A 22,712-nucleotide genomic window follows, 5' to 3' on the forward strand; every position below is an offset into this window, starting at 1 on the left:
TGTAATTAGGGGGTTCTTGAAACAGTTGGACACCGCCCCGCCCCCCGCACTTCCTATATGCTCCTTTACTCTTCACATCATCTCCTGACACTGCTTTTACTTGTGGATATATGCAGTCATTCAGAGGCAGTTCCCATTTCTCATCTCCACTCTTCTAGGCCACCCTGGAAAATCTACTTTCTCATAAGCTACAGATCCTGGGGAAAACCATTCTGCTTTCCCTTTTAAAGCTATCCACCTGGGAAAAGGACAGAACATCCAATATGCGAGAGAGTTCAATGGGCAGAGGTCTTAGGGTAATAGAGGCGACAGAAGTGTAATGTCCACAGTTTCTGAAGGACTGAATGGGGCAGTAACCCAAGAAGTACTACAGGAGAGTCCTGGACTGTGAAAAGAGATGACTGCACAGAAAACAGATTTTCTCCCACAATTCCTAGGATGCTTCTCCTTCACTGCTTAGCAAGATTTTGGAGCTTAGATCTGTGACTAGAGACCAGTAGCCACTGCCCTGGGAGCTCTGCTTCTCCAAGACACCTTCCAGTATCTAAGCCATCCTGACTCAATTCACCTAGGCTGGGCAAGCCTCATACCATAAAATAGCCTATGGGTATTTAAAAAGATTGCCAAGTTTCTATCAATTTTGCAATTTCCAAATTAAAGAAGAGGTGCCTGGAATCTAGTTATACAGTGCGACTGGCAATATAGTACCAGGGAACAAAGCCAGTGTCACTTGTTTTCTTGAGACTGTTCTGATTGGGCTATTGCCGCCCAGAATGAAAAGGATTGGTTTCGAAGCTCACAGACACCCTTCACACAAGGAAGGGAAGTAGGAGAAGCCCAAGCAGTTCTCTAGTCCTTCTTAGTCACAAGAATTCTCCAAAATCTGATACCACAAAATTTCTGTCATCCTACACCTCCACCAGCCATCATTTTGTGTTTTACTGGACAAAATGTTCTGTGTCTTTAGCTCTTGTCACAGGATTCCTTGCCCAGAAACAATTTAAAGTGATAAAACTGAAGAAGACTTTAGAAGCAGAACCTGTCCATGGTCTCTGCTGATCCTGCATACCTGCGATGAAACCAAAGTTTGACATTAACACAAACACAAGCAAACATTGTAAAGTGCAGTAAAGAAGGACAGAAAGAGATGGCAAAAGATGGGGTCGGGGAGGGGCAGAATACAGGAAGATTACTTACACAGTTTCGTCATTCTTGAATTCCAGCTCCCCATACGTGTCTTCAAAGTCCTCACCGCCACCCTTGGCTGTCCCTTCTACTGTCCTAAAGGGGACGATGACCGTACCCCGGGCACCTGATGTCCGTAGAACCTTGACCTCCATAACACCAATACTCTCACTGACATGAATAGTATCACATTCAAAAGTGAAGATGCCTGCATGGTCGTCATCCAAGATGGTAACTGTGGCCACACAAGGGGAGGCTAGGACAGCCCGAGGCAAGGGAAGACTGTTGAATATTGCTGGAGGCATCCCCTCCTCTGGCTGCTCCTCCTCTATGCGGACATTGCTCAACCTTACAAAGAAGTGCTCATCCTCCTCAAAAATGTCATCATCAATAATGCCCACAGAGAACTCCTTCTGGGTCTCCCCTGGCTTCAGAACCACCGTGCCCTCTGTGAACTCATAGTCAGCACCTGCATTGGCAGAACCATCCTCTGTTTTGTAGTCCACATACATGGTCTTTGACATGTCTCCCCCTTTCCTCACCACTGTCAGGAGTACAGCCCCACAGTTCTCCAGGCACTGGTAAGAACATGGGTCAAAGAAGACCTTGGAAATAAAGTCCTCAGGCTCATCGGTGTGCACCTCGCTCATGCTGGAGGACTTCTTGGCTTGTTCTGCTGCGTGTTTCTTCAGGATATTGCCTGCACCAGTCATCATACGGGTGGCTTGGATCCGGTAGAAGGCCCGGCTCTTCTGTTGGTGGGAAAGAGCGTAGTAATTGGCCATCTCCACCAGCTGATCTAAGTCCTTCTCTGGGTGTTTTTGCTTCAGATCCTTGAGAATTCGGATCATCTCTCTGCGGGACTCATCCACTTCCTTTCCTTCCAGGGGCACCAGGTTCCCATCTAGAAAATGGGAATTCATGATTTTCCCATCCATCTCAATGCCCTTAGGGTGGTCACCCTCCGTCTCTATGATAATCCCTCGGTGTTTATCTGTGCGGTACTTTTTGTGCATGTATTTGTAGAAGAGCAGTCGTTTATCTGCCACCCAGGCCAGAAGGACACACACTGGAAAGAAGAAGAGAGTGAGGAGGCCTTCCCAAACCTGGACCACACCAGGGGAGAAGACTGCCAGAATCATATAGAGCCAGATGTAGGCAAAGATACTCCAAGCAGCGGTGACGAAGAAGACTCGTAGGTGCTTGATCTTGCGAGTCTCTCCGTCTGGGATCACGTAGACACAGATGCCAATGATGATGAACATGTTGAAGGCTGCACTCCCTACAATGGTAGAAGGTCCCAGATCACCAGCAACGAACCCATGACCACACACCTCAATTAAAGAGAGGAGTATCTCAGGAGCAGAGGAACCCAGGGCCATTAGGGTCAGGTTGGAGACAGTTTCATTCCAGACCCGAATAGTAGTTGTGCTGGTTTCTCCATTGGGTTTTTTAATCGTCACCTCCCTCTCTTGAGAGGTGATGACTTCAATAGATGCCATGAAGCGGTCAGCAATGATGGACACCCCAAGGAACATGTATATCAGGGCCACAAAATAGACAATGACCCTGGCAATCTTGTCCCCAAGGGAAGGGTTCTCCGGGTACCAGATTGGTAGGATGACACCCTCCTTGCAGTCCGATGACCCTGAGCAGGACTCATTGTTCTGCCCTGTGCTTGGCGCATCCCCTGAGCCACCAGCCTCTGCTCGAAGACCATTCAGGAAGAGCACAAAGGTAACCAGCCCAAAATGGAGGAAGGCAGAGGTGAGAGGCTGCAACCTTAACCACGCCATACACGAGACTTAGCCACTGGCTTCTACTGCAGCACCAGTGGTCCTCCTGATAAGCCAGAGACCTAGAAAAGATCAGAGAGGCAGGAAAAGGCATGAGAAAAAAAGGGGACAGCAAATGGCAGGTTCCCACCACTACAAACTGATGCTTCACCTCCAGTGACATATTGCACTAACATATGGGACAGTCTCTCACTCGGAAAAATAGAAGTCAATGGGAGGCACAAATAGCTGCTCTGTCCTCAAAACCATCTGGTGGAGACTGTTGAAAAATGGCTTGAAATAGCTGGGAATACTGGGGATGGAAATGCAGCAGTATCCTTCAAGTCATTTCTCCCAAACCTCTATTACCTGCAAAAGTTCTCAAGAAGCAACTTAAGGTAGGCTGTGTATAACCTGAATCTCCATCCCCACTTATACTCTTTCTGGGGTGTTCAGACTTCCTTCCCCTCTTGTCATTATACTCAAGAATCTTGCATAACATAGGTTTGCAAGAGTGTATATTGAATTGAATTTTCATGGGCTAGTCCCTGAAAAATTGAAAACCTTGCTCTATGTATAATTTATCTCCCTTGGAAAGAAACTTCCTCCCCAAATGCAAGACTTCTGGAAGCAATTTATAATTCTGAGATACCTTGGGAAATAAGGAGTTGATTCATAGTCAATGTCACCCACCCCATAGCAAAACGGAGGCCCTGTAAGGTGTGCCATAGACCAAGTTCACAGTAGCTCTGAGCCCTCCAGTAAAACTTGCTTATGAGCAGTTTAAGCAGGCAGTTGCAGGAAGCTGATGATCCACCAGCCACTAAAATTTCAAACCCAAACATGGAAAGGAACAAGTGGTAAAAATCGTTATTAATAAAGCATGCAAATGTCTCTCAAATAAGTTTTGTTAAACTGGAGACAAGATTTTGGGAGTGATATGCAGCCTCGTCTAGTGGCCTCAAACCACTGAAAGGTGAGCTTGAGCTCAGAAGAATGGGAAAAAATGTGACTGGAGCTATTATACACTCATCTTTCCACTCGTTGCCTCATTTGGGTGGAATGAGAATGAAAATAACCATGCAACAGCTAAAAAAAGAAGAGGGATCTTTCCCCCTCTGCTACAACTGTGTGGGGTACCCTTAGTAAGAAAGGAATGCTGATTTGCATTTGTACAGCACCTTAAAGGTTTCAAAGTCTTCATCTCCCATATAAGCTCCTTTTTCTCCTGTTTCCCGGCTCAGAAAATAGCATCTTCAGCCACCCAGTTACTCTTGCTAGAAAGCAGGTGTTAATCTGTCTTCTGTCCCTTATCCAATCACTAAATCCTATCAACTCTTCCTCCATTTCTACCACCATCATCCCAGCCCAGGCCACCATCACTCCTCACCTGATGAATCTACTGCAGTAGCCTTCTAACGGAGCTCACCACTCCAATTCTTGCTAGTTCTCAATTCCACTTTCCTCATATAGCCACAATAATCTTTTTTTTTAAAACAAACAAACAAACAAACAACCAGACTTAAGCATATCACTCCCCTATTTGAAGCTCTTTAGTAGCCTTCTCTTGCTCTTGATATAAAGACCAGATTTTTTCTCATAACCTTCAAAGCCTTGCATGAACTCACTCCTTCCCATTCATTCCCCTTCATCCCATCACTCTCTCCCATATTACATTTCAACAACAATGGCCTTCATGTTCACTCCTGGATTACAGTAAGGGACTGTCCACCCCAGGACCTTTGTACATGCCATTATTCTCATTACTCATCTTTGAAATGAGGGTTTCTCGTTTGCACTCCCCACTCTTACTAATGCTTCAGCTCTCAGCCATTAAACAGTGAATGACATAAGAGCAAAGACTGTGTCTCTTCTGTTTATCATGGTATCCTAAGTGATCAGTAGGCTCTCAATAACTATGTTTTTGGAATTAACAAATGTAGCCACCAAGGAAGATACCTCAGGCATCAGCCTTCTATATTTTTGATCTGAATTATAACCATTTGCTTTGGAAATACATATACATTTCATAGACAAATTCTGACTTGATTTTAGAGGCTATGTGGGACCTCTTTAAATTCCCAAAAGCTGTGCTCAAAGAGAAGTTCCCTTCGGGACACAAAACATCAGGGTGCATATTGTACCCATGAAGACCTCCCTCCGAAAGGGCTTTGAAGATTAACTTGGTTTAATCCCCAGAATGGCAAGGCTGCCAAGTGCTGAAGCCCATATTCCTCGGTGCTCGGGGTGCTGGGGGCATCACAACAGGTGCTGGGGGCCTCTGCCTTTGACCTGACTCAGAGGAGAAGAGGTTATATGGATGACTGTGGAGGAATAGAGTGGTTGAAGATGTTCAGCATCTATCTTCAAAGGTAAAGAAAGCTCTTGTCATCAATGATGTGCACAAAGACATTCATTCAGAGGTTTGACACTCACCCACCCTAGAGAAATGTGGAGAGAAAAGGATATTGGCTCCTTACTTTGACCTCTGAAAACCCTGACACTTAGAGGATTCCAAAGAGCCCCATGCAGCGACAACAGATGGTGGGTACAGCTGCGCAGCTCTTTCATCAAGAGCCAACCCAATGACAGGAGGTGGCTGCTGTGAGAGCCAACCAATCCCAAGGGGGTGAGTATCCATAGGGGAAGGAAGAGAGCTGGTCTTCCAGAGTAAAAGGATGTGGAACATTGGGATGGTAGAATCATCCTGATGAGCAGGGGACTTGGAGTCCTATTTATCCTGTGGACCAGGAGAATTAAGGAGGACCACAACCTTTGTTCTCCTTTGGCCTTGCATACACTTTGTGGCAACAGGTTTTTTGGGGAAATGTGCTATTATGATCAGAATCAGAGGCCAGTTTAAAAAGACTATTCCATGAGAAAATAAATGAACTGAAGGAAAAGATGAAAGAAAACAAGGCAAGTCCAGGCTCAGTGGCTCACACCTGTAATCCCAGCACTTTAAGAAGCTGAGGCAAGTGGATCACTTGAGGCCAGGAGTTCGAGACCAGCTTGACCAACATGGCAAAACCCCATCTCTACTAAAAATACAAAAATTAGCCAGGCGCAGTGGTGCATGCCTGTAATTCCAGCTACTTGAAAGGCTGAGGCAGGAGAATCACTTGAACCTGGGAGACAGAGCTGGCAGTGAGCCAAGATAGCACCATTGCACTCCAACCTGGGCAACAGGAGTGAAACTCTGTCTCAAAAAGAAAAATAAGAGAAAGAAAACAAGGCAAGGAGGTGGGATGGTTAGTGAATGCGTGCACCCAGTTTTTGAAATTGAAGGTGGAAGATGCCCTGTGAATGCCCAGTTCCTCTTTGCAGCCCTGCCTGGAAATGGTTTCTGGCTGAGATGTTAGAGGAAGCAAGAATATCTTCAATGACCAAGCCAGTGGTCATTTTTTATGTGATTGACCCTGGCCCAGACACCAATTGAGATAGATTCCAACCTCCTGGGGGTCCAGTTCAACCCCTTAGAGACCCAGATGATCTGTGGTTCCAGAAGACTCTTCACCCTGAGGCACTTGAGACTGTTCCCCCCGTACCACCCCAAATAATAAAGACATTCATAATAGTAACTAGCATCTACAAGTGTTTATTGTATGCATAATGCTGAGTACTTTCTCATTTAATTTTCATAGCAAGCCTAGAGTTTAATAATATTTTTATCCCTATTTTATATTTCAGGAAACTGAGTACAAAGGAAATAGTAGAGCTAGAACTCACAGACAGATGACATAAAGTATGGTTTTAACCACCCCATTTTACTAAGATGCTCCACTTTGTTGTAGAACATCCATGGCCTCCAAACAGTTTCCAGTCTGTTATGGACTTAGGAGCAAGATGACTGTCCCACACCTGCTCAGAAGAGAAACCCGCTATTTGGAGGTTGCTTACTGGGGTTATCCTGGCTGCCTGCTGTAGGCTTTCTTTTCTTTCTTTTTTGTTTTTAATTTTTTTGTTTTTTTGACTCATTAATCCCATCCTTTAAAGCTGTAGCCTTTCATCCAAATATTCTCCTTCTCATCAGCTCAGGTTGACAAACATTGATAAAAGCCTGTGATTTGCTAGACCTGGTATTATATGCTGGTGGATTAAATGAAAAAAATCAGACACCACGTTTGCCCTCAAAGGTACAATCTAGCAGAAGTGTACAGATGTACAAATAGACACTTTTACTGTAAAAAGTGGAGGTAGGGCAGAATACTGTGGGTATGTGAAGAGGGCACTGAGCTAGCCTGGGGATTCAGGGAGGTGTTCTAAAGGAGGTGATCCCTGAAATGAGTCTTCAAGCATGAGTGAGCTTTAGTCAAAAAAAAAAAAGGAAAATGGGAAGGGCATTCGAGTCGAAGAGAACAGCCCAGGCAAAGGCAAAGACATGGAATATGGAAACATGATGAAAAAGGCTGCTGTGGGCGTGGGATTACAAGGCTTGCAGCATGCAGCAGGAGGGCCAGTAGATGAGGCTAGACGGTAGGGAACACTTCACTCATGGCAAGCCTTATATGCCAGGCTGAGAAGATGGGGCTTTATTCTAAGGGCAATGAAAGGCCAATGATAGGGTTGTAAACCAAAGAATGACACGATATGATCTGTCTTTCAGAAATACCAGTTCCACCTAAGGGATTAGGATGGCTGTTAGCGGGCATAGATAGATAGATTCCAACCTCCTGGGGGTCCAGGAAGTTCAGACAGAACTCTACTGCAAACTGAACAGATACAGACAAGAACAGTGGGCCTGGGCAGATTCTACTCATTATGACCTTCTGTCCCCATGTCACATTCCTCTCTCTCAGCCAAACTGATGCCCTGGCTCAGCCCCCAGCCTCTCATCTCTTTCCCAGATCATCTTCCTAACACCCCTGAGGCCATCTGCAAGGTGTCTGTGTCCTCGGCAGTGGCTCCTAGCATCTTTTAATATCACTGGCAAATTTAATTAAAGTCACTGTTCCTCTGCTCTTCCAGATCATTAATAAAACAGTGCCACCAGGACAGACTGAGAAAATTCTCCCTCCTGCTATGCCCTCCACTTTCTCCAATGGGAACACTGCTCCAGGCCAGTCACCAGCCTGGGTAGAGTCGTCCTGCTCTGCTTCTAAATCTGGGCCCCTGCACAGGCATCATAGCCAGTTTATATTAAAGTTTTAGGTGCATCTAGGCTGCACTGGCTCCTGTGTGTCACCTGAGTCTATGCACACTGCATGTTCTCTCGTACTTCCTCTGCCTCCAGTGGGTGAAAGTCAGTGCAGTCCTGTCCTCGGCAATACTCCTCGAGAGACACAAGAACAAAGCTCCCGACTCTCTCAAGAGCAGGAAAAATGTGACCTCCACTGCTTAGGTAGCTTGATTGCCACAGCTGGAACTTGAATCCAAGGAGGAAAATATAATGATATTAAATATGTGCTTGCATGATTAACTTTTTTGAATCTGCACAATGAAGGAGGTACTATTATTACCACACCTGTTTTAAAGATGGCAAATTAGAACTTGTAGAGGTTAGGTAATTTGCCCAAGACCCCAGTTAGTAAGCAGAAAGTTAAGCATTTGAGTTCTGGCAGTCTGCCTCCAGGACACATGGTGTTACCACCATGCTTGGTATATACCCTAGGTTTGAGGAACCCTTTGAGCAAAGGCTCAAGGAGGGCAGTGAGTCTTTCCAGATGTGGAGGCCCCCGACAAGCTTGGAGGAGCTACATACGGGCAGAGTGGATCCATGGTAGAACCCTGGATTTGAAAACAGACAAGAACTTCCTTTCCAGCCATGTCTCAATGAGGAATGAGACCTTGGAAAGTCAATGACCCTCTCAGGACATCAGCTTCCTCATCCATAAAATTCAGATTGGGTTAGATGATTGCTGTAGTTCCTTCCAGTCAAAGATGCTTTGATGACAGGAAAGGAAAGAAGTGAAGGGACACATCTATGTTAGGTTGACCCAGAGCCATGTGAAAGCCAGGTGTGGAATTTAGACTCCCACAGAGACCTCAGAGGATAAGAGAATAAGCTAGATGGGGGTGGTAAGAAGAAGGGACCAGGAAAAAGTCAAGGAGAGCCTACATTCTGGATTTACCAGAAGTCCCTTGGACCAAATCCTTTTTTTAAACAACTGCTAGCCAAACTATGTGCTAGCAATTGCAGATACAGCCATGAACCACTTCTCCAACCTCTGAGAGTTTATCTTCTGATGAGGGATGAAGACGAACAAGTAATTATAGGAATAACTGATTACAACTATGTCTTGGAAAGTGATATGATTTTCTTCTGCGGCTCAGTGTGGTGGCTCTATAGCTACCTCAACCCTTGTGGGCAGTGGCTGCAGTGCAGCAGGGCTTTTAATGTAGAGAATGTTGCGAGATAATATTACACAGTTCTTACTTCTCTGATCTCATGCAATTGTCATATTTTACCTTCCCTGAAGTCTCTGATAGCTTCATAAAACCCTGCTGACATTCTCCCAAGTACTACTTACAGAAGAAGAGAAAAGAAAGCTTCCTAGACAGACCAGGGCATCAGCAGGCCTCCATCTCCTCATGCTTTATAAGTGCCAAGGACTTGAAAAGAGTGATGCCAACAGCAATGATCATATATATTCATCAGGCACCTACTCTATGGCCGACACTGCTCTAGGCACTTTTATATCTGTTATTTACTACCCCACAACCCCACAATGAGACATATCTTGTTATCCGTTTTAGAAATGAGGAGATAGGGCCTCAAAGATTCATAATTTACCCAAGGTCTACTAGCTGAGAAAGTGGCAAAGAGGAGCTATGAAACTTGATGTGTTAAATGCTAAAGTCTGCTTTTAAGTTCCAGGGGATGAAAGGGATGGTGGAAGAGGAAGCTGGGGATCAGGATCCCTTAGGTCAAGAACTTCAGGCTCCAGAAATCTCTGTGTCTTCTGGGAAACCTTCCCTGAAAATGCCTCTTCCTCTAATTTTAAAGTGAGTCATTTATTCTTTTGGGTTTCTCTAACAATTTGATCACCCCTGAAGCACTGGTCACACTGTACTGGGCTTATCTGTTTACCTGCCCATCTTCCACGCTCTTCTAGAAGCTCTATGAAAATTTTCAACTCAATGTAGAGAAGCTTCTTTTTCTTTTTTTTGAGATGGAGTCTTGTTCTGTCACCCAGGCTGGAGTATAGTGGTGCAATCTTGGCTCACCACAACCTTCACCTCCCAGGATCAAGCAATTTGCATGCCTCATCCTCCTGAGTAGTTGAGATTACAGATGCGCGCCACCACACCCAGCTAGTTTTTGTATTTTCAGTAGAGGCAGGGTTTCACCGTGTTGTCCAGGCTGGTCTCAAACTCCTGACCTCAAGTAATCTGCCCGCCTCGACCTCCCAAAGGGGAAGCTTTTTTGTTTTTTGGAACAATGAATCATCACATTCAATGAAACTCTATTGATAGGGCTAAGAGGTTGAACTTGACCTCTGATGTCCTCTGTGCCTCTAAAATTCTATGATTCAAAGATGCCTTAAATTTGCTAGACTTGTGGAAATCAAAGGATTTGTAAGTCCTTGACAGATCTGGGGAGTTACAAACACTGAGAGTAGGCCAGAGAGCTAGGAAGACAGAGGGCTTAGCTCAGCTTAATTTAAGTTTTGTTTTTCTCATTGCTGGGTCGACATCTACATTTCAGTCATCCCCCAGTTGGAGACAGTGATGGAACCAGGATCACATTCTAGAGATGGCTGTACATCTGAATAATCATGGTGTTCTAAAAAATACAGACATCTAGATCCTACTCCAGACCTAAGTTTTGGACTCTCTGGGAGAGGAGCCTAAATATTTGTTTTTGAAAAGTTCCTTAGTTGATTTTAAGATACAAACAAAGTTGAAAACCCTGGAGGAGAAGAGAAGGAACCTCGCCAGACTACGACATTTGCATCCCAGATTTCTAGCCATTAGAGACTTTCTTTGGACTGAGAGAAGGACTCTCAGCAGACCACACATTGACTCATAAATGGGTACCATAAGACATTTCTATGCATTGGACAAATATCCCTTCCTCTTGGAATCTCACTTGCTTTCATGCCTTGCCAAGAATAGTCAGCATCAATTGTCTACCCACATAAGCAGATTTTCCCTTTGTCTTTCCCTAAACTTGCTGTCTACGTGGTTTATACTTGTACTGAGGAAATATAAAAGATCCAGAATTCCCTTGTCTTTGTAGGAAAATGATGCTACTCATTCATTCTCAGCAAGTTATATTTCTAATTATTTTCCTTTCAGTGATAATAGCTTAGGTGTACTTCTTCACACTTCCTTACGGCCTCTTTGTTCATTCACCCACTTGCTCAGTTATTCATTCATTCATGCATGCATGCATTTGTGTGGGACACAGCTCATGTGTCACAGGCTGACTTTCACTGAATTATGGTGAGAAGGTTACTCTCATTTGTTCCAAACTCATTTTTTTCCATACACTCAAAAAAGTTAGAATATAAGTTCCAAGAGGGTAGAAATTTTTATCTGATATTTCTGTATCCTTGGTGCCTAAATCAGTGCCTGGCATACCGTAGATGCTCAGTATATATTTACTGAATGAATGAGTACATTGAATGAATGTGCAAAAATAGAAGGGATAATATCCAGTGATTTCTCCCATCTTTGGCAGTGTTCAAATTGGAGGCAGGAGAACCATCTGTCAGGGATTCTGTGAGCAAGGTTTTTTGAATTTGAGTGATATGAACAAAATATAATCCCTCTAGAGAAGCACACACTTCACTGGAGAACAATGACAGAAAACCAAATAATTACAACAAAACAAGTACCAGATTTTGAAGCATTTGCAACGTGCCAAGAGATCACAAGAAAGGAAGGTATAGCACTGCCTGGAATCACTGGAGCCAGCTGCATGAACCAGCTAACGTTAGGTCTAAGATTTAAAGAATGAATAGGAGTTAACTGGGTGGAAGCCAGTGCATCTCAAACAAAGGCCATAGGAAGCCCAGGCTAAAGGGCATGGAAGCCTGAACAAGCAGTGTCTGTTTCCAGAAGGACTTCCTGTAACTGGGACAAATGGAGCCTAACCAAGGCCTTGGAGTGTTCCTCAGTCTAGTCAAGGGAATAACCATTTGTGGATTTGATAGTCCAGACTGTGACAAGCTCTGGAGATGCACTGATGAAGCAGGTCTGGTCCCCCTCTGGAGTGACACACAGAAAAGTACATGAGATTAGTAGCTTAGTGTGAGCAAAGGGTCTGGGGACTTATGAACACTGCCTAAAGGTTGTGGAGTTAGACATCTCAGATCTGTTCAAATGACCATGCAATTTCACACAGAAGAAAATGAGCCCATGGAACATATTGCTCTTAAGAAATAGCAGTAGCTAGAAAGGTAAGAATTATTGGTAAAAGATCCAAAATATTGAGATTAACTCAAAGTCTAGAGTGGCTAGAAAGAAAACCTGACACTGTCCATTGATTCATGATGAAAGTTGTCGAGCACTTAGTATGTGCCCATTACAGTTGTAGGTTCTTTGAAGATCGTTTCTGCCTGGATGCATTCTCAAATTTACTGCGTGCCAGATATGTGTCACACTTCATTCTAGCTGCTGGAGATTTAATATTTAATATTACATCTCTCGCCTGGACTACTGCAACAGCTGTCAACCTCGTTCCACCCATTACAATCTACTCTCCACAAAACAGCCAGGAAGTCTCCATGTAAATCAGATAGATCATGACATTCTTTGTATCCTCTCTTTTTCTGTGGCATCCCACCCCCTACTGACCTCTCTTCTAGCTTCTAACTTGCTGACCTTTCAAATCTCCTACCATTTTGTTTTGCTCCATCCATACTCCACTCCAACATAGATGAAATACTTGGAAGTTTCTAGAATAGGCAAGCATGTGCCTTAGAACTTGTGCATTTACGGTTCTCTCTACTTGGGACAACCTGACCCTAAATATCCACATAGGTCACTTTTAAATTTCATTTAGACCTCAGATGCCACCTCTCTGAGAGGCTTTCCCCACCCATCTTAGTTCAGGCAATCTCTCCCTCCAGTACTCTCTTGTAACATCACTTTTCATTTTCTTTATAGCCCATATTCACTTAATGAAATCATTGTTTTTGTTTGCTTGTTTACTAGTTTATCATCAAATATCTACTGTATAGTAGCAGGAATCTTGTCCTTTTTGTTCACCACGGTATTCCCCATGCCTTGGCCGGTACTGGCAGAAGGAGGTACTCAGTAAGTATTTGTTGAAGGGATGCATAATAACTCTGCAGGAGTTTCATTAAGTGATTCTGGAAAGATGCATCTAGGAGGAGACTTCACACTTCCTGGCAAGCCTTGGGGTAGAGAGGTATTTGGTTAAAGCCAATGATCTCAGACTGCAGACAGTTTTGTTCATTCTCAGGAACCAGTGGGACCACATAGTGTTTGGACCGAAGTCATGAGTCTAATTCTAAACACAGCCCTTTCTTCCAATCCTAGCTCTCTCATTGGCACCTCACTTTTCCTTCAGAGTATGGCATAATGATAAAAGGCACTTATACTGCATCATTCATTCAATAAATACTAAGCAATACTATGTGCTAGGGGTTTACAAAGACCTTCTCACTCACAGGATCTTATTTAATCCTTCTTGTGAGGATGATCATACAGAAGAAGAAATCGGGGCTGTTTATTGCTGAGGGCTTCTATGCCAATAAATAACGGAGCCAGAACCAAACCTTGGTGCTCTGAATGCCAGAGGTCTCCTTTCACCAGGCCTGAAGGAGTGTGTCATGTCTGGAAGGACCAAGAGAAAGCATCCCTGTAACTGAAAGGAAGTCAGGGCTGGAGTCAGAGAAGCAAGAATCCCAGGGCAGCTGAAGCAGACATTGTTCCTGCCCTTCCCTGTTCCTGAGAGAGAACCACCTGGGCTCTATCTTTTGAGGTTATTCATGGGGGGAGGCTGGCATCCTTCTGCCCTGTTGCAAAGCTATCAAGGGATGCTGGTGATCAGCCTCCTTTATGTACATTTTTCTCAGACTATTCTCCAGAAGCCAGATGTATTTTAATGCCATTTAATTTATTTTAATTTTTTAAATGTTGAAATATGGAATTAAATCATATCATTGCCTGATGGAAGAACAAATAAAAACTGGCAGGCAGTCAAAGTCGTCTCTCTGAGACAAGGCTGGGTAGTTATCTTGTACAATCAACTCTAGGGATGCCCTGAGCCCTCCTTTTACAAGGGGTGCTAGGAGCAGACTCCTCAGACTCCCAGCAGATCTAGCTACTGTCTTTGCAGATGTGCTCTCTCCTAATGATTTCCCTTTGAGGTTGATTCCTCTATTAGTTCCTTTTCAGGGGCTAAAATACACTGGCTTAAGAGGAGTCTTCCCGTCTCACTGGGGAGGGAGTACAATAGTATGTTTGGGGTAGATGGAGCATCTGGAAAGTCACTGAGCAGAGTGGTTTTACTAGACTCTCAATGGAGTCTACATGGCTCTAAACACAACTTTCCTGGGGGCTCTATGACAGGCAAAAGTGCAGGAGGTGAGATAAGATGTCTGGAACATTTGGGAGCCTAGAGCACTGCTAGTCATTCTGCAAATGCCCTAGAACACCGCAGTGGGAGCTGACTGGCGACTGCACATTCAGGAGTGCCAACCTGGAGCCCTTGGGACACTGAAACCAGTTTAGGGCACCTTACAGGCTGGACAACTGAGTTGACTGGCCAAGTTGATCTCTAGAGACTCAATGTGATAACAGACACACTAGAGGCTTCAAGTTGCAGCTGGAAGGTTCTGAAATGAAAGATACTGTCAGCACTAAAAGTATTCTTAGCAGGAGACAATCCACATGCTATGAAACAAGACTTGAGGAATACAGAATTGTCAGGTCAAGGAGGACCATGAAAGTCAACACATCCAACACAAACTCTTTTGATGGGTAAGGAATCCAAGGCCCAGAGAGCAGAGGTGAGTCTTACCTGCAGTTGTCAGAAGTGATAAGAATTAGAATATAACCTTTTACCACCAATTCATTGCTTCCTCTATTATATCATTTTCCTGTTCCTGGTTTGAATTTTGACTCCACTGTTGTCTTCTTTTATGAAATAGTATAGATCCGCTTTCTTGACCTTGTTTTACCCGCTTCATGGGTGAGGGAGTATGTTCATTTATTCACTCCGTTTTTCATTGAATACCTACTATATTTCAGGCATCATGTGACATACAGTGGGAGACAGAAAAAGCACTTGCTCCAGGAAGGATGATAAGCCATATGCAAAAAAAAAAAAAAAAAAAAATGTATTTCAGAATGTGTAAAGGGCTAATGAAAAACAGATGTCATGTTATTAAAATTCACAGGAGGAAAGGACAGCCTCTCCATAAAGCCTTCCTATCAGGAAGAGGCATTTGAAGTGAACACTGAAGAACAAGCAGAAGGCTTAAGGGGAGGTAAACTGTGAACAAATGCACAAAAGCAGAAAGGGCAAGGGAACTGTGAAAAGTGAGTCTAGATACAGAGTAGGGCACCAGGTCATTCAGGGAACTGGAAAAAACTGGAACTTGAATACAAGGAACTGGAAAAAATGGAAGACCCTTCAACATTTTTTTGTGTGTATAAAAATGATAAGTTTACAAAGGCATTTTAGGAGGTGAATCTTGTAACTGATTCAAATGAATTGAAAGAGGGAAAGTTGAAGTTGAGGAAATGGTGGAAAGCTGTTTTTTACAGTATAATAACAGTAAATACTTCATACAGCTATGGTAAGGATTAAATGGGAAAATCAACGTAAAGCACTTTGCAACAGAGTAGCTGACAGATGGTAAACACACACACATTATTCTTATTATTTTTATACAAGAGGCGATAAAATCTGCAGTTGAGTAGTGGTAGTTGGGATGAAGAAGATATCTTGGAGGTTTTGAGCCAAGGTGACTGGAAGTTTATTGGTGCCATCAGCAGAAAGTGGGAGGTAGGAGAAGAAGCTCCTAAGGACAAAGATGACGTCGGGTTAGTAAAAATTCAACCTGAGGAGTTAACAAGACATCTTGTTGGAGATATTGTGCACATAGCTAGAAAGAAGACACTGAGCTTGGAGAGCTAGAGTCACAGACTCTGGGAACTAGCCACACAGCAGTAACAGCACAAACCATTGAGGGTGACTGCCAAGGGATAAGAGAGAAAGGAAAAAACTGGGAGAAGAGAGAATCTTGGAGTGAAGTTGAAGAGGAGCCATGTAGAGTTAGTGAGACTAGAGAGCTCCGTGTGAAAGAAGCCAAATGAGGAAAGACTTAATGAGCTAACGGTCAATATTATCTGACGCAGGGAGAGAGATAAAGAAAGAGAACAGCGGGCAGCTCTTTGGAATATGTCATTATATTCTGGGGAACGAGAAGTCCTTGGGGGATGACACTTGTGGAGAAGGTGGAGAAAGTGGGAAGTGAGTGGATGAGTGATGAGGAAATAGACAAGTGATTAAAATTTCAAGAGTTTGTTGAAGGCATGATCAGAAAAAGGGTATGATGGGGAAAAGGAATTAGGTAAGTGTATTCTTTTTAAGATGGGGTTTGTGGGGGGAGAGGATTCTGTGTTGAAGAAGAAAGACACTTCAGATAAGAGATGGAACTGGAGCAGTTTACAAAAGCAGGACAAGGGTGGCTCCCAGGCACTCTGCAGGAAGGAGAAGGGAAGGCTTTTTTGTTTGATTGTTTGTTTTTCTCTAAGATTAGTGACAGGGAAGGATGAGGAACCCAGTGGAGAAATCAGGGTGCAAAGGAAGAATGCTGACCAAGTTCATATTGTTTGGTTTCATTCTTTTGGACTTTGATGTCCTCCCCTGTCAAGTGATTTGGAAATTATCACATGGAAGCCATGGCAGGAGCACAGCTTCCAGTCCCACTTCCGGATCCAGTCCTCACATGACCCAGCATTCCTGCACACAACTAGGAAAGCCCTATTTGTCTTTCTAAATATCGTGTCAGTAAATGCTATTTGGTCTGTTCCAAATTATATATAGATGAAACAGTGCTGTTTTCTTCTCAGATATGTGATTCTGTATGCCTTATGCCACATCCAAGTACCCTGGATTCTAGAATTAGCTTTTATTCACTCTCCATATTATTTTTAAATACCCATATAGACACACCTGTGAGTCTCCTATCTAGATGTTTTGCTGTACGTTCTACAGACCCAAATCCTTATCCTTCCAAGCTTCTTCTTCAGGCCTGTCCCAGCCTTCATGGATCTCTCCATCTCAAATCTTTGAGAGTTTGCTTTGCTCTGCAGTTCAGTTGGCCAGAAAATATGTCTTACACTCTCTGGAGCCCTTTCTCCTTTCCCCTAAGCCGTCTGCCCAGTATTGAGTTTAGAGCGTCCATTCAAAAAACAAATGAACAACCAAACATAAACCAATCTCATTAGAGGAAATTAGTGAAACTTTTTCCTAGAAGGGTGTCTCTGGTTTGTGTGGAGTCCTCATTAGTGAAAATAAGTCAGGCTGGCAGGACCAGGGGAAAGCAAAAAGAGAAAGCAGCTCTTTTTCATGGTCTGCCTTTTTTCATGGTCCAGGACACATAGCCCTCTTGTGCAAATAACTCACAATCTTCCTGTGTCCGGCTATCACCAGACCATCGGCTGATAGAAAAGTGCAAGTTAACTCCCTGCAGCCTCGGCATTATCAGTACTGCTCGTAGCTCTCTCCAGCACAAGCCCTAGCCTATAAAATCCCCAGCAAGCCTTTGTCTCCTTGCAATCAGCTCTTTCTTCTCTTGCTGACCTGCTCGTTGCCTCCTTGTAATGTATTTTCATACTTTCTCTAATAAATCTGCCTTTTTATTTTTTACCTACACCTATCTTGGTAAATTCTTTTTACCTCCCATGCGACACTAGCCCCAAATAGTAACTACCTGTGACACTTTGTGCATTCAAACAGAAAAAGGAAACCCCTGCCCTCACCTTCATAGGCTGCCAGGACCACACACCTGGGTTTCTATACAGCTTTCTCTTTGGCTCCCTGTCTCTCCTATGTTCCAGTTTCAGTATACTATCTAAAATGCCAGTCTGACCCTTCAAATCAGTAGTCAAAATTTTCCTAACCCCACACTGGAAACTCAGTGGAAATTCTTAGCATGGAGTACAAGCCCTTCAAGGTTTGACTCCTATGCCTTCTCCAGACTCAACTCCCCTGCATTTTTATCTCTGGCTTTAGTCATTTGGAAGAACTCTTACCCACGTTAGGTCTTTGCATACGAATCCCTTCACTCATAACACTTTCTCCCTCCACTCTCCTCTCCTCTTTTCTTTCACCAAAGCGAACTCCTACCCATCCTCCCCTCCTGGGTTTAGCTGTCCCTACAAGTCCTCATTAAGTCCCTAGGAAGAGTTGCTCCTCCTATATGCTTCCATTATCATGATAGAAATACAGTAATGGTCTGTTCACTAGCTGGTTATCCTTGCTGAAATGTGTGTTTATGAAGAAAGAGGCCATTCTATTTTATTTGCCTCTGTACTTAGCACGTGCCTGGCAGAGTAGGTGGCTGTTGAATAGTTATTGAATAAATGGCTCGCTGAATGAATTAATGAATGCTTTTTCTTTTGGAGTCCAATGGACTCCATAGCCAAATATGGCTTGGCTATATCCCCACCCAAATCTCATCTTGAACTGTAGTCCCCATAATCCCTACATGTCCTGGGAGGGACCCAGGGAGGTAACTGAACCATGGGGGTGGTTACCCCCCCCACTGTTGTTCTTGTAATAGTGAGTTCTCACAAGATTTGGTGGTTTTATAAGGGGCTTTCCCCGCTTTAGTTAGGCACCTCTCCTTGCTGCTGCCATGTGAAGAAGGACATGTCTGCTTCCCCTTCTGCTATGATTGTAAGTTTCCTGAGGCCTCCCCTGCCCCGTGGAACTGCGTGTCCATTAAACCTCTTTCCTTTATAAATTACCCAGTCTTGGGTATGTCTTTATTAGCAGCGTGAGAACAGACTAATACAGGTGTATAATAAGCAGGGATCTGGCCTAGTCACAGAGGGTATGGAAGGCTTCCTTAAGGCAGTAACTCCTGAGCGAAGAGCTGAAACGTGAGTAGGAGTACTTTAGGGGTATGTTGGAAGAAAAATAAAGCATTCCAAGTGGAGGAAACTGCATGAACAGCCTTCCCTTTTCCATCAAGTTAAAGAAAGAACCACTTCAACCAAGTTCAGTTCTATAGGCCTTATCTGCTTCCTCTCAACCCAATATATACATTTTACTTAAAGAAAAAGGAGGCTACAAAGTGGACTTGTGTGCAGGGGCTGCTGCTGGGCATTGTAGATTGTAATGAGGGCCTGGGTGATCCATCCACATCTAGTTAGCCTAAGCTCTGACCATCAGCCATCCTCCTTTGGAGACCTGCAAAGCATGAAGGGGCAGGTTCCTCTCAAACTTGGATCCAGCCAGTGAGGCCAGCAAAAAAGAGGCGCGGGAGGCCAAGAGCCCATTAAGGGTGAACTGATCCCCCTATTTCAGGAAGAGCATGGCGCAGCAGCTATATTTGAAAATCGAGGTAAACAAGAGCTCAGCTCAAGTGGATGGGGCACGACAGCTGTGGAAGATTAATCACACGCCGCTGCAAGTCACCGGGTCGCCAGGGGCCGAGGAGGCTTCCCTTTTGGTCCCCCACCAGAAGGCCGGATGTGTTCCTATCACGTACCCACATTCCACCCCCCCAACTCCCTCTGCCCCCACCCGCTTTGGGTGTTTCTTGACCACCCTGGAGCTTGGCGGCGCCTGCTGCAGTCTGCGTTTCTGATAAATTGAAACCTAACCGCCGAACGCGTTCAGAGGTTTATTTTTTTAATCACCAGGAAAGGAGAGAGAGAAAGGGGAGGAGAGGAGTTTTGTTTTTTAATCGTCAGGAAAGGTGGGGGGGGAGAGAGAGAGAAGGGAAGGGAGGAGAGAAAAGAGGAGAAAGAGAGAGAAAGGGGGGAGAGAGAGAGCTGCGATGAGCCGGTAAATTTATGGTACTGCATTAAAGGCATTTGTTCTATTTAACCCCCCACCCCCCACCACTACCACACGGTTAAAAATAAAACACAATGAATTAAGATGAAAAACTGCTTTTTCCCCCAGGAGCAAATTGCTTTCACCATCTTTCCCAGGGGCTTAGGTCTTCGGGGCAGGTCAGCCAGGGCCTGCAGGAGCAGCAGCGCTAGCCTCTGAATGAGAGCTTTGGCTGTGTGTGTGTGTGTGTGTGTGTGTGTGTTTCCACGCGCGCGTATGTGTGTACGCGTGTGCGTGCTGGGGGATCGGGGGAGGGTTAATTATGTTTAAATTATCTCCACCTAGCCCCAGACCGCGCAGACCACCGGGGGCTGGAGAGTGCAGGACTGGAGAAACCCTCCTTCTCCCCTGGCCCCTTGGCCCCAGCGGTCAGTGCGCTGGGGCTGCAGCTCAGGACCCGGCGGTGGAGTCCCAAGATTGGGGTGCGCGCGTGCGTGCATATGTGCACGCGGGCGCGCGCCGAGTGGCTAGCGCGCTTCCCTTCTAGCCCCCAAACCCGGCGGACCGTTACAGCCCCAGAAGCACAACACGCCCCGGTCCCAGGCAGCACACATGTGCCCACATGCATCCAGCACACAACACAGCAATCAGTCTCCCCAAACAGCACCTGCCAGCTGGGCACGCCGACGATCCAACTGTACCCATCTACCCAGGCATCTCTCTCTGCCCCTCCTCACCTGGCAGCACCCTCCCGTAGACACCCACTCTGCCAGACCTGTCCCCCCAACACCGCATACACAATACACTTTCCGGGCACCCTCCCCCAACTTCTTCTGGCACTAAATCCACAGGAAGGCGGTTCATATGAATGATCTTGAGAAATAACTTAACACCATTATTCACAATCAGGGATCCTCTTGGGGGCACCCCAAGCCCCCCAACCTCTACCTCCCATCTTGGCTGCCCGCTAAGGGGGAAGGGCAGGAAGCTCACCCCATTACTCACCGTTTCCTCTCGGCCTCCCGAGCGGAGTGGGCAAGTGAGTGGGGTGAGGAAGGTGCGCGATGCCCCCGTCGCCGGGCGCCTCACCGGCCGCAGCGGCTCATCGCCCCCGCGGGCTGCCCGCCGGCCGCAGCCGTGTCCCGGGCATGTCAGGCCGCCGCCGCCGCCGCCGCCGCCGCCCGCCTGCCCCGGTTCGTGGGCTCGCAGCTGTCAGGGAGCTGCGGGGCAGCGCATCTGGAGCGCGAGGTCTGGGCGGGAGGGTGTCTGGGGCCAGGGCGAGGGGTCCCGGGAGGGGAGGTGTCCTTCCGCGCCGATTTCAGAAAGAGGGAAACCCCGACCCAGAGCGGGGCTGGAATCTAAGCCGGGGAGAGGCCCGGAGTCCCGGCCGCGGGCAGCGGGGTATCCCTGCCGGGAGGGGCAGGAAGGCGAGCAACCCGGCGCGCCCTGGCGGCTCCGAGGGACCTGGGCTCGGGCTTGCGGTCGCGTCGCCTGGACTTTCCCGGGGCTGGGAGCGCGCCGGGTCTCCGCCTTGCACGCTGTCACCGCGGGAGACGTCTCGGCCTCGCCGCGCGCAGAGGGGACGCGCGGAGAGGCTGGTTTCTGGGCGAGCCGAGAGCTTTGCCCATTAAGCTGCCGCAAGAAGCCAAATCAAAAAGCCAATCTCCAAGCCTCCAAACGGAACGTCACCCTATCAGCTGGGAGAGAGCGCCGCACCGAATGACAAGCCGCGCATATTTATCCTCGCGCACCGAGGGGAGACTCTCAGAACGCTCCCCCACCGGCAGCGGGGAAGTCGAGCCCGCATCCCGCAACCCGCATCCCGCAACCCGCATCCAGAGCCCCCGAGGACCGAATTCAGATCGAACCCCTGCCCTGCGGCCACCCGCTCCAGTCGGAGCCTGGCGCCCGCGCCTCCCAGCCGGCAGCACATCAAGACGGCTGCGCGTCCTGACCTGGATTCTGCCGAGTTGGGAGCTCCAGGCAGCAGGCGGGCGCGCGGCACCGGCTTTTCCCTTGTCCTCAGGAGACGCTGCCTGCAATTCCGAAATGAAGTCTCCACCAAACACATCTGTGGTTTTTAAATATAGCAGAGAACGATTACCCAGGCAGGGTCCACCCATGCTTAGGGGAGGAGTTGAGGGGGATGGAGGTTGGCAGTGGAGGGAAAAGAAAACTCCTTTTTTCCCCCTCTCTTTTTCTTCTCTTCTTGGTGCAGAATCCAGCCTGTCATTTTCTCAACCCAAGTCAAACAACAGCTTGTGAGAGACGCTTGGGTGAGCTCTGGTATGTTGGCTTTTCGGGTTTCTAAGGCTAAAAATAAGAGGGGGCTGCCTCCCAAATTGCTGCTTACTCTGGGCCTGGGAGGCTGGAAGAGAGCTGGTCCTTTGATGCAGCAGCGGGACTAGGGCTTGGGGCTTGGCTCAGGCAGAGTGTACACATGTAGCCTTAAATCAGATGCCTGTAATTTCTGCTATATTTGTCAGGCTTGGTCCTAGAGGCATGAGGGGCGGGCAGGCCCCTCCTAAGAATAGGGTTTCAAGTCGTTAGCTTAACGGTGGCTTTAGGCAGATCTAAAAGGAGCCTGGTGGCTGGCCTTTTGTAGCGACATCAGTGCAGACAAGTCAGAATGTACGGGCAGGAAGTTGTTCTCTGAGGCCTCTCTGCTGCCTGAAGCTAAGTGTGAGGGATCAACAGATGAAAATAATACTTACCAAATATCAGCACCTTTTAAGGGCCAGGAGTGGTGCCAGCGAATTTGACTGTGTTATCTCATGCCATCCTCCTAAAACTCTAGGAACCAGGTACAATTACCA

The 22,712-nt window shown here is 46.2% G+C and overlaps 1 protein-coding gene across 6 annotated transcripts in view; it reads right to left on the reverse strand.

Annotated features, from left to right (window-relative positions):
* The window catches only part of SLC8A3 (solute carrier family 8 member A3), a 144,320-nt gene extending 122,407 nt beyond the window's left edge, over positions 1 to 21,913 (reverse strand). For 2 of the 6 annotated variants that reach the window (XM_064374989.1, XM_012438222.3), the window contains exons 1-2: positions 21,852 to 21,911; positions 1,198 to 3,043 (exon numbers count right to left, since the gene is read on the reverse strand). In XM_064374989.1, the coding sequence (XP_064231059.1) occupies positions 1,198 to 2,981 (1,784 nt within the window). In that variant the 5' untranslated portion in view covers positions 2,982 to 3,043; positions 21,852 to 21,911. Of the gene's footprint in view, positions 1 to 1,197; positions 3,044 to 21,851 lie in introns of all 6 variants that reach the window. The other 4 variants (XM_021675048.2, XM_064374987.1, XM_012438223.3 and 1 more) reach the window with 4 other exon arrangements.
* Between the last annotated feature and the right edge of the window lie 799 nt (positions 21,914 to 22,712).

The sequence above is a fragment of the Aotus nancymaae genome, unplaced genomic scaffold, assembly GCF_030222135.1.
Source record: "Aotus nancymaae isolate 86718 unplaced genomic scaffold, 86718_ANA_hifiasm-v0.15.2.pri h1tg000011l, whole genome shotgun sequence".
Taxonomy (NCBI): Eukaryota; Metazoa; Chordata; class Mammalia; order Primates; family Aotidae; genus Aotus; species Aotus nancymaae.